This window comes from Pseudophryne corroboree, chromosome 3 (assembly GCF_028390025.1).
Source record: "Pseudophryne corroboree isolate aPseCor3 chromosome 3, aPseCor3.hap2, whole genome shotgun sequence".
In the NCBI taxonomy this organism is placed as follows: domain Eukaryota; kingdom Metazoa; phylum Chordata; class Amphibia; order Anura; family Myobatrachidae; genus Pseudophryne; species Pseudophryne corroboree.
Window position 1 is genome coordinate 776287969 of NC_086446.1, and position 12495 is coordinate 776300463.

Consider the following 12495-nt stretch of genomic DNA (forward strand, 5'->3'; position numbering starts at 1 on the left):
GATGACTGATAGTGGTCGACCTAATGACTGTTGACTTAAACATAGTCGACCCTATGATCCAACCCCATATATTATTCCTATAATGCCATAACCTTCCCTCAGTAAATGGCTGAGCTCCTCCCGCCCGCTCTTGTACTTCTGTAACCTTGTCTTGTTCTATTCTGTTTTATGACGTGTTGTGTGTCCATCCACTGTGTGCCCATTTCACTCATCGCCTCGCCAAACTCCCTCCTCAGTAAGTACCGCGTGGAGTCCTCCCACAAAACGCTTCTAGCCACTTTTCCTTGTTTCCTGCACCCAAATCAGCAACTTCTCCTCCACTGCCCTGTGTCCGATCTCTGCGTCTTTCCCTCACCCATTGGCTGGGCACTACTCTTCTCGCTACCATCCATACCACGTGTGCTGCCACAACTCACCACCAGAGAGCGCTAGAGCACCTTCACAAAAATGCTCCCTACAGTATATAAGTGCAGTTACAGTCAGTATAGACAGTGATAGCACGCAGAGACCTTATATTCCACAAATTTGTGTCGTAAACGAGATTTTCCTATAAATTCCCGCCATCTACTGATTCTGCAGAACACTCCGCATTGTAGCACATATTGGAATCATCCCTTTTCAGATGCAACCAATAGAAGCTTCCGAATAGCAATAGCCCCCTCCCCCCTCCCGAGGTGCTTATCTCTCTGCTATGCTTGACCTGTCTCCTCTCTACACCCAGCACTAATCTTCTAACCCCCCTGGGTCTTGGTCTGACAACTGCATGTCCCCTATTAATTGATCTGTGTAATGCTGATGATTTGCCCCCTGTGCACCAGGAACATACGTGCTCTTCTCACCCAGTTACTGGAATAGAGGGTAGGTACCTTAACTCAGCGCACTGCAGTGTTCTACAGAACTGGTGGTTGCACTGGAACCAATGGCTCATTTAAATCAGTCATCACTAAACAGCCTAATCATCTGCGTCGCCTGAGATTTAGTGCAAACTATGGGGGAGGTGTATCAAGGCTCGGAGAGAGTCAGAGGAGATCTTTTTCTGTCATTTCTCCAGCACAGCCTGTAAAATAACAGAAGCTGATTGGTTGGTACTTCATCTCTCTGCACTTTTATCTCTCTCCTAGTTTGATACATCTCCCCCTATGTTACTGAAGTCGTAGCGAGAATAAGGGCTTGTTTTACCGATCCCTACTGATTAGTACTATTCTAATAAGCTGCAGAATGATTTTACAAAACAAAGGGGGGGTCAGTACCTACAGCGGGGCCCGGACAGTGCGAGATTTGTAGACTGCAGATGTATAGGACAGTATATGGTTACTGGCCGATGTACTGGTCTCTGAGGTAAAATGTTTACTTGCTGCCCTGGGCGAGGCCTCATCCCAGTAAGAAATATGTTTAGTAGAAATGAGAAACAGCTTTGAGTGTCAGACAATACAAATATTTGCTGGACTGACATCTTGTCCATAATTTTGAGGCCGTTCCAAGATTATCCGGCAAGGAATGTGCATACTGTCTGAGAAATCAGTCTTCCATTAGCAATTGGCTGTCACTGGAAGCATTGTTAGACGGAGTCAAGCTGGTTTGGGTTATGTCCATGTATTTAAATATGACACATGGACATATCAAAGAATGTGGGGGGGGGGGGGTGTCCATCAGAGAGTGGAAATAAATGTACCCCTTCCCCGGCAGCCTCCGCTCACCCCCTAGTTTGCATCTAGATCCATACAGCTTGCATAGTCTCACAGGAGCAAATGACAAGCTTTTGAATACAGCGCAAGCGCAGATGCGAATTTACACATCTTCCATGTCCGTCCGTTACGATCTGTCTCTGCCATGAAATAGGGCGTGAGCCGTGCGATTGCACTAATCTGAAGGCAGCTTTGTTATTATCATGTGAGAGATGGTAGAAGTCCGTAGACCACATCTGCACCTGGTTCTCTCCTGGGATCTCAGGTCCTTACTTTGACCATATAAGATGTTAGCAGGATGTTCAGGCTGGAGAGATCCTGGTTGGTGGTGAGGGAGTCACACTGTCCTGGTGCACGGGACCTCTGTTAGGTGATGCATCAGTTTGACGTTGAAGTTCTGCATTGCATAGACACAACTTACCCACCGAGCCAAAGAGCTAAGTTACAACCTAATCCTATCCAGATCCAGCTGCCTTGGCAGCAATGACCAACAACTGCGATGATATCATCAAGTCCTCCAAGTTTCCGGCCGCCCACGCTCCAGCGCCCAACGAAGTCCCAAAGATTGAGACCGACTACTGGCCAGGTCCTCCCTCACTCGCTGCCATAGGTAGGCAAACCCAGCGCCACGTAACACAGCTCTCTTCTCACAAACACTAGGAAAGGAGGTGGAACAGTGGGAAGGTGTTACTGTTACCGGCATCAGGAAGACTTCCATCCAGCTACCCTGCGATGGTGTCGGGGGAACAGGTGATGCTTTGTTGAGGTGTTACCTTACTGTGCAAAGAGAGATGGGCTGCAATCTAGTGTCCCATCGTCACATCTCTCACCCAACCGTGGTATCTATAGATCTATAGCTTCTCACTGATCCCACTCTCATCATGTGTCTGTGCGTGACCTGACCTGATCTCTGGTCCATAATGTACAAAAATGCAATGAGTGGAGTTGCCACGTAAGTGGACAGAGATAAAGTACCAACCAATCAGCTCCTAACTGTCATTTTTCAAACATATGGGGTATATTCAATTGAAGTCGAAAACTGCCGTCTGTCGAAAAGACGGCAGTTTTAGACTTTTTAAGGTCGAATCTTGATTCGACCTATTCAATAAATCCCTAAATTTTTCGACAAGTCAATGAATTCGACTTGTCAAAAAGCACGTGGATCGGCGGTATAGCTGCTGATCCACGTACTTGTGTCGAAAATGGGGCCAAAACCGACAGGATTTTGCCCCCTTTTCGACCATCTCAGTCTGACATAAAAACATGTCGGACTGACATGAGGGATTAGAGCAGGAGAGGGGGGAGAGCCGCAGGGAGATGGGGGGGGTCAGCCACGGGCAGCCAGGGAAGATCCAGCGCTACAGCAGGATGTCACACAGCCGCGCCGCTCACGGCAGCTTCCACTCAGCTCCAGCAAGTGAGATCACGTTTGTTGGAGCCGGATGGACACCGCCGTGAGGTCGGACGGCTGTGTGACATCCTCCTGCAGCGCTGATCTCCGTCTGCTGGCACCTGTCCCCCGCTGGTCTCCCTGCGGCTCCCCCCCCCCCTCCCCCCACCTCTATCCACCTCTGGGGCCCTCATCTCAATTCGACTTGAAAAAGTCGAATTGAGATGAGATTTGAATAGGGGTTGTCGGAATGGATCCGACTTCATTTGAATATACCCCACAGCCTGTAACTTGGCAGTTAGGAGCTGATTGGCTGGTACTTTATCTCTGTCCACTTTATCATTCTCCAAGGTTTAGTACAGTGTCTGATTCTGCAAGTAACTTTATATCTGGAACAAACCATGTTGCAATACAAGGGGTGCAAATACATTAATTATGTTATTGCATGCAGGGTAAATACTGTCTGCTTCTGCATGTAGCCAGCAATTCTTGCATTGCAGTTTAGATTGGAATTTGGACACGCCCCTCCTAAATGCCCAGACACTATAACGATTTTAGGGAAAATGGAACGATTTAGACGCATCTTAGCGATAAATCGTTACGGAAAAGTGCATATCGTCCAGTGTTCCATAACGATCCGATGCGCGGTCCTGCTGCTCGTTAAGCTCATCCTCTTCCTGCAGGGAAGGTATGGTGTCATATCGATCGATTTTGACCAAATCGTTGTGGTCATCCCGTCAGCATCTGATCAGTTGTTCTCGTGTGTGGGCACCTTAACTTTCTCTGCACATGTTACATCTGCCCCCCACCCGTTTTCCTCCCGGAGTGCAATATGATTTTCCCAGGTGCACAGTTACTTGCTGTTTTTGGTTTAGCTGTGGCTCAGACCCATAATTGTTACAATGTATTTGGAAGGCGTGTATACTTTGTAAAGAGTAGCGCACAGCACGTCCGCATTAGCGAAACACTTTATTTTTTTTAAAAGGGAATTAAGTTTCTTCATTTTGAATAATAAAGAATACCTTAATAAACTGTTTACAAAAAATCTGTTTAGCTCGCCACATGTTCCACCACGCCTACTCCACAAGTGCGTCAAACACATTTCGTTTGCCTTGTTGATGTTTTTGTCAAATTAAAAAATAAATCTGCAAATAGTACAGTAATGAACAGCAGTTTGTCAATTATTATTATTTTTATTATCCTTTATTTATATGGCGCCACATGGGATCCACAGCGCCCGATTACAGTGTAAACAAATAAGCAAAACACGAAGACAGTGACTTATCAGGGGGGCAGAAAACCGAAGGATTTATTGCCATCAAAGGAAGTATTGAAAAGAAGATAAATTAAGTAAGAGACATAAAAGCACATGAGGAAAGAGGACCCTGCTCGTGAGAGCTTACATTCTAAAGGGGAGGGGCACACAGACAGAAGTGACACAGATGGGGTAGAAAGTGAGCGTGGGCCACAGAAGGCTTAGGATGAGATTTGGCTGGGTTTGGGGAAGAAGTGGGTCTTGAGAGCCCGTTTGGAATTTTGTAGAGAGGTGGAGAGTCTGAGGGGGAGAGGGAAAGAATTCCAGAAAAAGGGAGCAGCACGTGCAAAATCTTGGAGGTAGGAGTGGGAGGAGGTAATCAGAAGACAGGAGAGGCAGCGTGCATTAGCAGAGTGAAGAGGACGGGCAGGAGTATAAAGGGAGATAAGGGGGTATATTTACTAAGGTCCCGATTTTGACCGAGATGGTGTTTTTTCTTCAAAGTGTCATCTCGGGAATTTATTAAACTCAAATCACGGCAGTGATGAGGGCATTCGTATTTTTTTGGAAGTCCAAGAAAAAAAATACGAATGAATACACCATCGGTCAAATACGCCTGTAATTTGGTAGAACTCGGTCAGTTACTAAAAAGTGTAATTCACAAACACTGCCGACAATAGCCAAACACTGCCGTGAAAAAATACCAATCGTGAAAAAGTGCTAAAATAAAACAGACCTGCTTTTTTTTACCGTGTTCTGATAGGCATGCACGGATCCATGAGATCCGTGCATGTTTATCAGTGGGAAGGGTTGGGAAAGTGTTAAATTTGCCCAAAAAAAATGTGTAGGGTCCCCCCTCCTAAGCAAAACCAGCCCCGGGCTCATTGAGCCGGTCCTGGTTGAAAAAATATGGGGGAAAAATTGACCGGGGTTCCCCCATATTTAATCAACCAGCACCGGGCTCTGCGCCTGGTCCTGGTTCCAAAAATACGGGGGACCCCTACGCTTTTTGTCCCCCGTATTTTTGGAACCAGGACCAGGCGCAGAGCCCTGATACATAATGCCACAGCCGGGGGACACTTTTATATTGGTCCCTGCGGCCCTGGCATTACATACCCAACTAGTCACCCCTGGCCGGGTTACCCTGGAGGAGTGGGGGCCCCTTCAATCAAGGGGTCCCCCCCCTCCAGCCACCCAAGGGCCAGGGGTGAAGCCCGAGGCTGTCCCCCCCATCCAAGGACGGCGGATGGGGGGCTGATAGCCTTTTTGCCAAAATTTGAATATTGTTTTTAGTAGCAGTACTACAAGTCCAACATGGGACCCCTTTCCCCGACTGCCAGGAACCCCCCTGACTTCTGTCTAAGAGGGTTCCTTCTGCCAATCAGGGAGCGCCACGTCGTGGCACCCTTCTGATTGGCTGTGTGCTCCTGTAGTGTATGTCAGGCAGCACACGGCAGTGATACAATGTAGCGCCTATGCGCTCCATTGTAACCAATGGTGGGAACTTTGTGGTCAGCGGTTGACCGAAAGTAACCTCACCGCTGACCACAAAGTTCCCACCATTGGTTACAATGGAGCGCATAGGCGCTACATTGTATCACTGCCGTGTGCTGCCTGACATACACTACAGGAGCACACAGCCAATCAGGAGGGTGCCACGACGTGGCGCTCCCTGATTGGCAGAAGGAACCCTCTTAGACAGAAGTCAGGGGGGGTTCCTGGCAGTCGGGGAAAGGGGTCCCATGTGAAAACATGGGGCCCCTTTCAGTGCGTGGTCGGGTGTCCGTTTTTTTATTTTGCAAAGTACGTGGATTACAAATAGAACAGAAGAGGACCGATCTACACTGGATTATGTGAGTATAATATTTCCCACAGGTACCCCATGGATTCTACATGGAGAAGAGGACCGACCCTCATGTGAACATAGGTAAGTATGTATGTTTGGAGGTGTGGATGTATGAATTAAACTTTTACTTTCAAGGTGTGTGTCTTGTGTTTTTATTGGGTTATTTTTTTAGTAGTAGTACTACAGGTACCAGCGGGCCCGGTTTTCCACCGCATGCTGGTACTTGTGGTTCTCCAAGTACCAGCTTGCGGGGGGAGGCTTGCTGGGACTTGTAGTACTGCTACTAAAAACAATGGGGGTCATTCCGAGTTGTTCGCTCTGTATTTTTTTCTCGCAACAGAGCGATTAGTCGCTAATGCGCATGCGCAATGTCCGCAGTGCGACTGCGCCAAGTAAATTTGCTATGCAGTTAGGTATTTTACTCACGAAATTACAAGGTTTTTTCTTCGTTCTGGTGATCGTAATGTGATTGACAGGAAGTGGGTGTTTCTGGACGGAAACTGGCCATTTTATGGGAGTGTGTGAAAAAACGCTACCGTTTCTGGGAAAAACGCGGGAGTGGCTGGAGAAACGGAGGAGTGTCTGGGCGAACGCTGGGTGTGTTTGTGACGTCAAACCAGGAACGAAACTGACTGAACTGATCGCAGATGCCGAGTAAGTCTGGAGCTACTCAGAAACTGCTAAGAAGTGTCTATTCGCAATTCTGCTAATCTTTCGTTCGCAATTTTGATAAGCTAAGATTCACTCCCAGTAGGCGGCGGCTTAGCGTGTGCAAAGCTGCTAAAAGCAGTTTGCGAGCTAACAACTCGGAATGACCCCCAATATTCAAATTTTGGCAAAAAGGCTATCAGCCCCCCATCCGCTGCCCTTGGATGGGGGGGACAGCCTCGGGCTTCACCCCTGGCCCTTGGGTGGCTGGAGGGAGGGGACCCCTTGATTGAAGGGGCCCCCACTCCTCCAGGGTACCCCGGCCAGGGGTGACTAGTTGGGTATGTAATGCCAGGGCCGCAGGGACCAATATAAAAGTGTCCCCCGGCTGTGGCATTATGTGTCTGGCTAGTGGAGCCCGGTGCTGGTTTCAGAAATACGGGGGACCCCTACGCTTTTTGTCCCCCGTATTTTTGGAACCAGGACCAGGCGCAGAGCCCGGTGCTGGTTGATTAAATATGGGGGAACCCCGGTCAATTTTTTTCCCATCTTTTTTCAACCAGGACCGTCTCAAAGAGCCCGAGGCTGGTTTTGCTTAGGAGGGGGGACCCCACGCATTTTTTTTATTTTATTTTAACAATGTTTTATTTTTTACGAAAAGGTGCACAATGAAGCCCAGCACGGATCTCACAGATCCGGCCGAGATTCATTGTGTTAAAGTCGGCAGTGTTTTACAATTCACTCACGTAAAACACTGCCAAAAAATACGAATGACATCGACATCGGTAAATACGAAAATGCAGAATACGACAGCTTAGTAAATTAGTCGTAATAAATTCAAAAAGTTGCAATTTTACACTTTCGATGTCATTTGTGATTGAACTTTAACCTCATTCGGAAAAATACGAATTTTAGTAAATATACCCCAAGGTCAGAGATGTAAATGGGAGAGGAGTGGGTGAGGACTTTGTGAGTGTGAGAAGCTTGAAATGGATTCTGAAGGGGAAGGGGAGCCAGTGAAGGGCTAGTCAGAAAGGTGAGATCGATGTAGTGCGTTTGGTGAGGAAGATGATCCGGGCAGCAGCATTGAGGACAGATTGGAGTGGAGAGATGTATGTGTCAGGAAATCCAGTCAGGAGGAGATTACAGTAGTCCAGTCTGGAGATGACCAGTGAGTTAGTGGCATCCTGGGTGAGAAAGGGTCTGATCCTGGAAATGTTTTTGAGATGAAAATGACAGGTTTGTGAGAGGTGCTGAATGTGTGGTGTGAAGGAGAGGGAGGAGTCAAGGATTACGCCAAGACAGCGCACTTGGGGGCTAGAGGAGATAGTCTTGCCATCTATAGATAGTGAGATTGTAGGAGGTGAGGTTATGCGTGAGGGAGGGAAGATGATCAGCTCAGTCTTAGACATGTTAAGTTTAAGAAATCGCTGGGACATCCAAACAGATAGCAGAGAGGCCGTTGGAGATACGAGTGAGGAGAGCAGGGGAGAGGTCAGAGGAAGAGGAGGAAAGGAAGATTTGAGTGTCATCAGCATAGAGATGATATTGTAAATGGCCTCATACACTACAACGATATGTCTGAGACTGAAGTCGGAGGCGATTTCCCTTGAACCGCCCAGCAGCTTTCTGGGCGGCAGGATCACATATGATACATCGTATGCGGCCCTTTTGCATACGATGTATCGTATGTGATCCCAGCCATGCCTGCGGGATCCGACATATCACGAGTGCAGCACTAGAGGCTCCGATCCGATGCTCACGGGAACGCGCATCGGATCAGATGTAAAACACATCCGATTTACCACTTTTCATCCGATTTATCGGCCCGAAAGGTCGAAATCGGATTAAATCGGGCATTATCGTTCTAGTGTATGGGGCCCTTAAGTCAAAAGAGCTAATCAGATCTCCTAAGGAGGATGTATAGAGAGAGAAAAGGAGAGGGCCAAGGACAGAGCCTTTGGGGACACCTACAGTTATTGAAAGTGAGAGGGAACTGGAGCCATGAGAGGAGACAGAGAAGGAACGGTCAGAGAGCTAGGTGGACAGCCAGGAGAGGGCAGTATCACGCAGACCAAGGGAGTGAAGGATTTGTAGGAGGAGAGGGTGGTCTACAGTGTCAAAAGCAGCAGAGAGGTCAAGAAGAATAAGCAGAGAGTAGTGACTCTTGGATTTAGCAGATAGGAGGTCATTGCAGACTTTTGTGAGGGCAGTTTCAGAGGGTATGGGTCGACACAACTTAGGTCGACAGTCATTAGGTCGACCACTATTGGTCGACATGCATTAGGTCGACAGGGCACTAGGTCGACATGTAGTAGGTCAAAAGGTCCACATGGTTTCTCTAACGTCCTAGTGGATGCTGGGGACTCCGTAAGGACCATGGGGAATAGACGGGCTCCGCAGGAGACATGGGCACTTTAAGAAAGAATTTAGATTCTGGTGTGCTCTGGCTCCTCCCTCTATGTCCCTCCTCCAGACCTCAGTTTGAATCTGTTCCCGGACGAGCTGGGTGCTGTTCAGTGAGCTCTCCTGAGCTTGCTGTAAGAAAGTATTTTGTTAGGTTTTTTTATTTTCAGGGAGCTCTGCTGGCAACAGACTCCCTGCATCGTGGGACAGAGGGGAGAGAAGCAGCCCTACTCTCTGAAGATAGGTCCTGCTTTTTAGGCTACTGGACACCATTAGCTGCAGAGGGATCGTACACAGGGTCTCACCCTCGTCGTCCGATCCCAGAGCCGCGCCGCCGTCCCCCTCGCAGAGCCGGAAGACAGAAGCCGGGTGAGTATGAGAAGCAAAGAAGACTTCGAAATCGGCGGCAGAAGACTCCGTTCTTCACATGAGGTAACGCACAGCACTGCAGCTGTGCGCCATTGCTCCATACACACCTCACATAGGCCCTCATTCCGAGTTGTTCGCTCGCAAGCTGCTTTTAATTCCTTGCATAAACGGTTAGACAAAGCTGAAACCTCAGGACAGTCAGGGTCCCAACCCATGCCTGATCCTATGTCGCAGAGGCCGACAGGGTCTCAGAAGCGCCCACTATCCCAAATTATTGACACGGATACCAACATGGATTCTGACTCCAGTGTCGATTACGATGATTCAAAGTTACAGCCAAAATTGGCTAAATCCATCCGTTATATGATTATAGCTATTAAGGATGTGTTGCACATCACAGAGGAAACCCCAGTCCCTGACAGGAGAGTTCATATGTGTGGGGAAAAGAAGCCGCAGGTAACTTTTCCCCCCTCACACGAGCTCAATGAGTTATGTGAAAAGGCTTGGGAATCTCCAGATAAAAAACTGCAGATTTCCAAAAAGATTCTTATGGCGTATCCTTTCCCGCCAACGGACAGGTTACGCTGGGAATCATCCCCTAGGGTGGACAAAGCTTTGACACGCTTATCCAAGAAGGTAGCCCTGCCGTCACAGGATACGGCTACCCTCAAAGATGCTGCGGATCGCAAACAGGAGGTTACCCTGAAGTCCATTTATACACATTCAGGTACCTTACTGAGGCCGGCAATCGCGTCGGCTTGGGTGTGTAGTGCTGTAGCAGCATGGACGGATACCTTATCTGAGGAACTTGATAACTTAGACAAGGATACTATATTAATGACCCTTGGGCATATTAAAGACGCTGTCCTTTATATGAGAGATGCTCAGAGAGACATTAGCCTACTAGGTTCTAGAATAAATGCTATGTCGATTTCTGCCAGAAGGGTCCTGTGGACTCGGCAATGGACAGGTGATGCCGACTTAGAAAGGCACATGGAGGTTTTACCTTACAAGGGTGAGGAATTATTTGGGGAGGGTCTCTCGGATCTGGTCTCCACAGCTACGGCTGGGAAGTCAAATTTTTTTCCATATGTTTCCTCACAACCTAAGAAAGCACCGTATTACCAAATGCAGTCCCTTCGATCACAGAAAAACAAGAAAGTCCGAGGTGCGTCCTTTCTTGCCAGAGGCAGGGGCAGAGGAAAGAAGCTGCACAACACAGCTAGTTCCCAGGAACAGAAGTCCTCCCCGGCTTCCACTAAATCCACCGCATGACGCTGGGGCTCCACAGGCGGAGCTAGGCCCGGTGGGGGCGCGTCTCCGAAATTTCAGCCACAAGTGGGTTCACTCACAGTTGGATCCCTGGGCAATAGATGTTGTGTCTCAGGGATACAAGCTGGAATTCGAAGAGATGCCCCCTCACCGATACCTCAAGTCGGCCCTACCAGCTTCCCCCTTAGAGAGGGAAATAGTGTTAACTGCAATTCACAAATTGTATCTTCAACAGGTGGTGGTCAAGGTTCCCCTCCTTCAGCAAGGAAAGGGTTATTATTCGACCATGTTTGTGGTACCGAAACCGGACGGTTCGGTCAGACCCATATTAAATTTAAAATCCCTGAACGTGTACCTAAAAAGGTTCCGGTTCAAGATGGAATCGCTGAGAGCGGTCATTGCAAGCCTGGAAGGGGGGGATTTTATGGTGTCTCTGGACATAAAGGATGCATACCTTCATGTCCCCATTTATCCACCTCATCAGGCGTACCTCAGATTTGTGGTACAGGATTGTCATTACCAATTTCAGACGTTGCCGTTTGGTCTCTCCACGGCTCCGATAGTATTTACCAAGGTAATGGCGGAAATGATGGTACTCCTGCGGAAGCAAGGGGTCACAATTATCCCATACTTGGACGATCTCCTCATAAAAGCGAGGTCAAGAGAGCAGTTGCTGATCAGCGTAGCACGTTCTCTGGAAGTGTTACGGCAACACGGCTGGATTCTGAATATTCCAAAGTCGCTGTTGGTTCCTACGACTCGTCTGTCCTTCCTGGGCATGATTCTGGACACAGGCCAGAAAAGGGTTTATCTCCCGATAGAGAAGGTTCAGGAACTCATGACACTGGTCAAGGACCTATTAAAACCAAAACAGGTGTCAGTGCATCACTGCACTCGAGTCCTGGGAAAGATGGTGGCATCGTACGAGGCCATTCCCTTCGGCAGGTTCCATGCGAGGACCTTTCAATGGGACTTACTGGACAAATGGTCCGGATCACATCTTCAGATGCATCGGTTAATCACCCTATCCCCCAGGGCCAGGGTGTCTCTTCTGTGGTGGCTGCAGAGTGCTCACCTTCTCGAGGGCTGCAGATTCGGCATTCAGGACTGGGTCCTGGTGACCACGGATGCAAGCATCCGAGGGTGGGGAGCAGTCACACAGGGAAGAAATTTCCAAGGTCTGTGGTCAAGTCAGGAGACTTGCCTTCACATCAACATCCTGGAACTAAGGGCCATTTACAACGCCCTACGTCAAGCAGAGGCCATGCTTCGCGGTCAACCAGTTCTGATTCAGTCAGACAACATCACCGCTGTGGCTCATGTAAACCGACAAGGCGGCACAAGGAGCAGGGTGGCGATGGCGGAAGCCACAAGGATTCTTCGCTGGGCGGAGAATCATGTAAGCGCACTGTCAGCAGTGTTCATCCCGGGGGTAGACAACTGGGAAGCAGACTTCCTCAGCAGGCACGACCTCCACCCGGGGGAGTGGTGACTTCATCAAGAAGTCTTCGCACAGCTTGCAAGTCGGTGGGAACTGCCACAGGTGGACATGATGGCATCCCGCCTCAACAAGAAACTACAGAGATATTGCGCCAGGTCAAGAGACCCTCAGGCGATAGCTGTA

General features: G+C 48.7%; 1 protein-coding gene across 6 annotated transcripts in view; it reads left to right on the plus strand.

Moving 5' to 3' along the window:
• ABLIM1 (actin binding LIM protein 1) overlaps positions 1-12495 on the plus strand; it is a 235503-nt gene that overhangs the window by 180234 nt on the left and 42774 nt on the right. For 2 of the 6 annotated variants that reach the window (XM_063962540.1, XM_063962541.1), the window contains one exon: positions 2149-2295. The exons of 2 other annotated variants lie outside the window; for them this stretch is intronic. In XM_063962540.1, coding sequence (XP_063818610.1) covers positions 2149-2295 — 147 coding nt within the window. The remainder of the gene's footprint in view (positions 1-2148; positions 2296-12495) is intronic. 2 more of the 6 variants (XM_063962538.1, XM_063962542.1) reach the window with 1 other exon arrangement.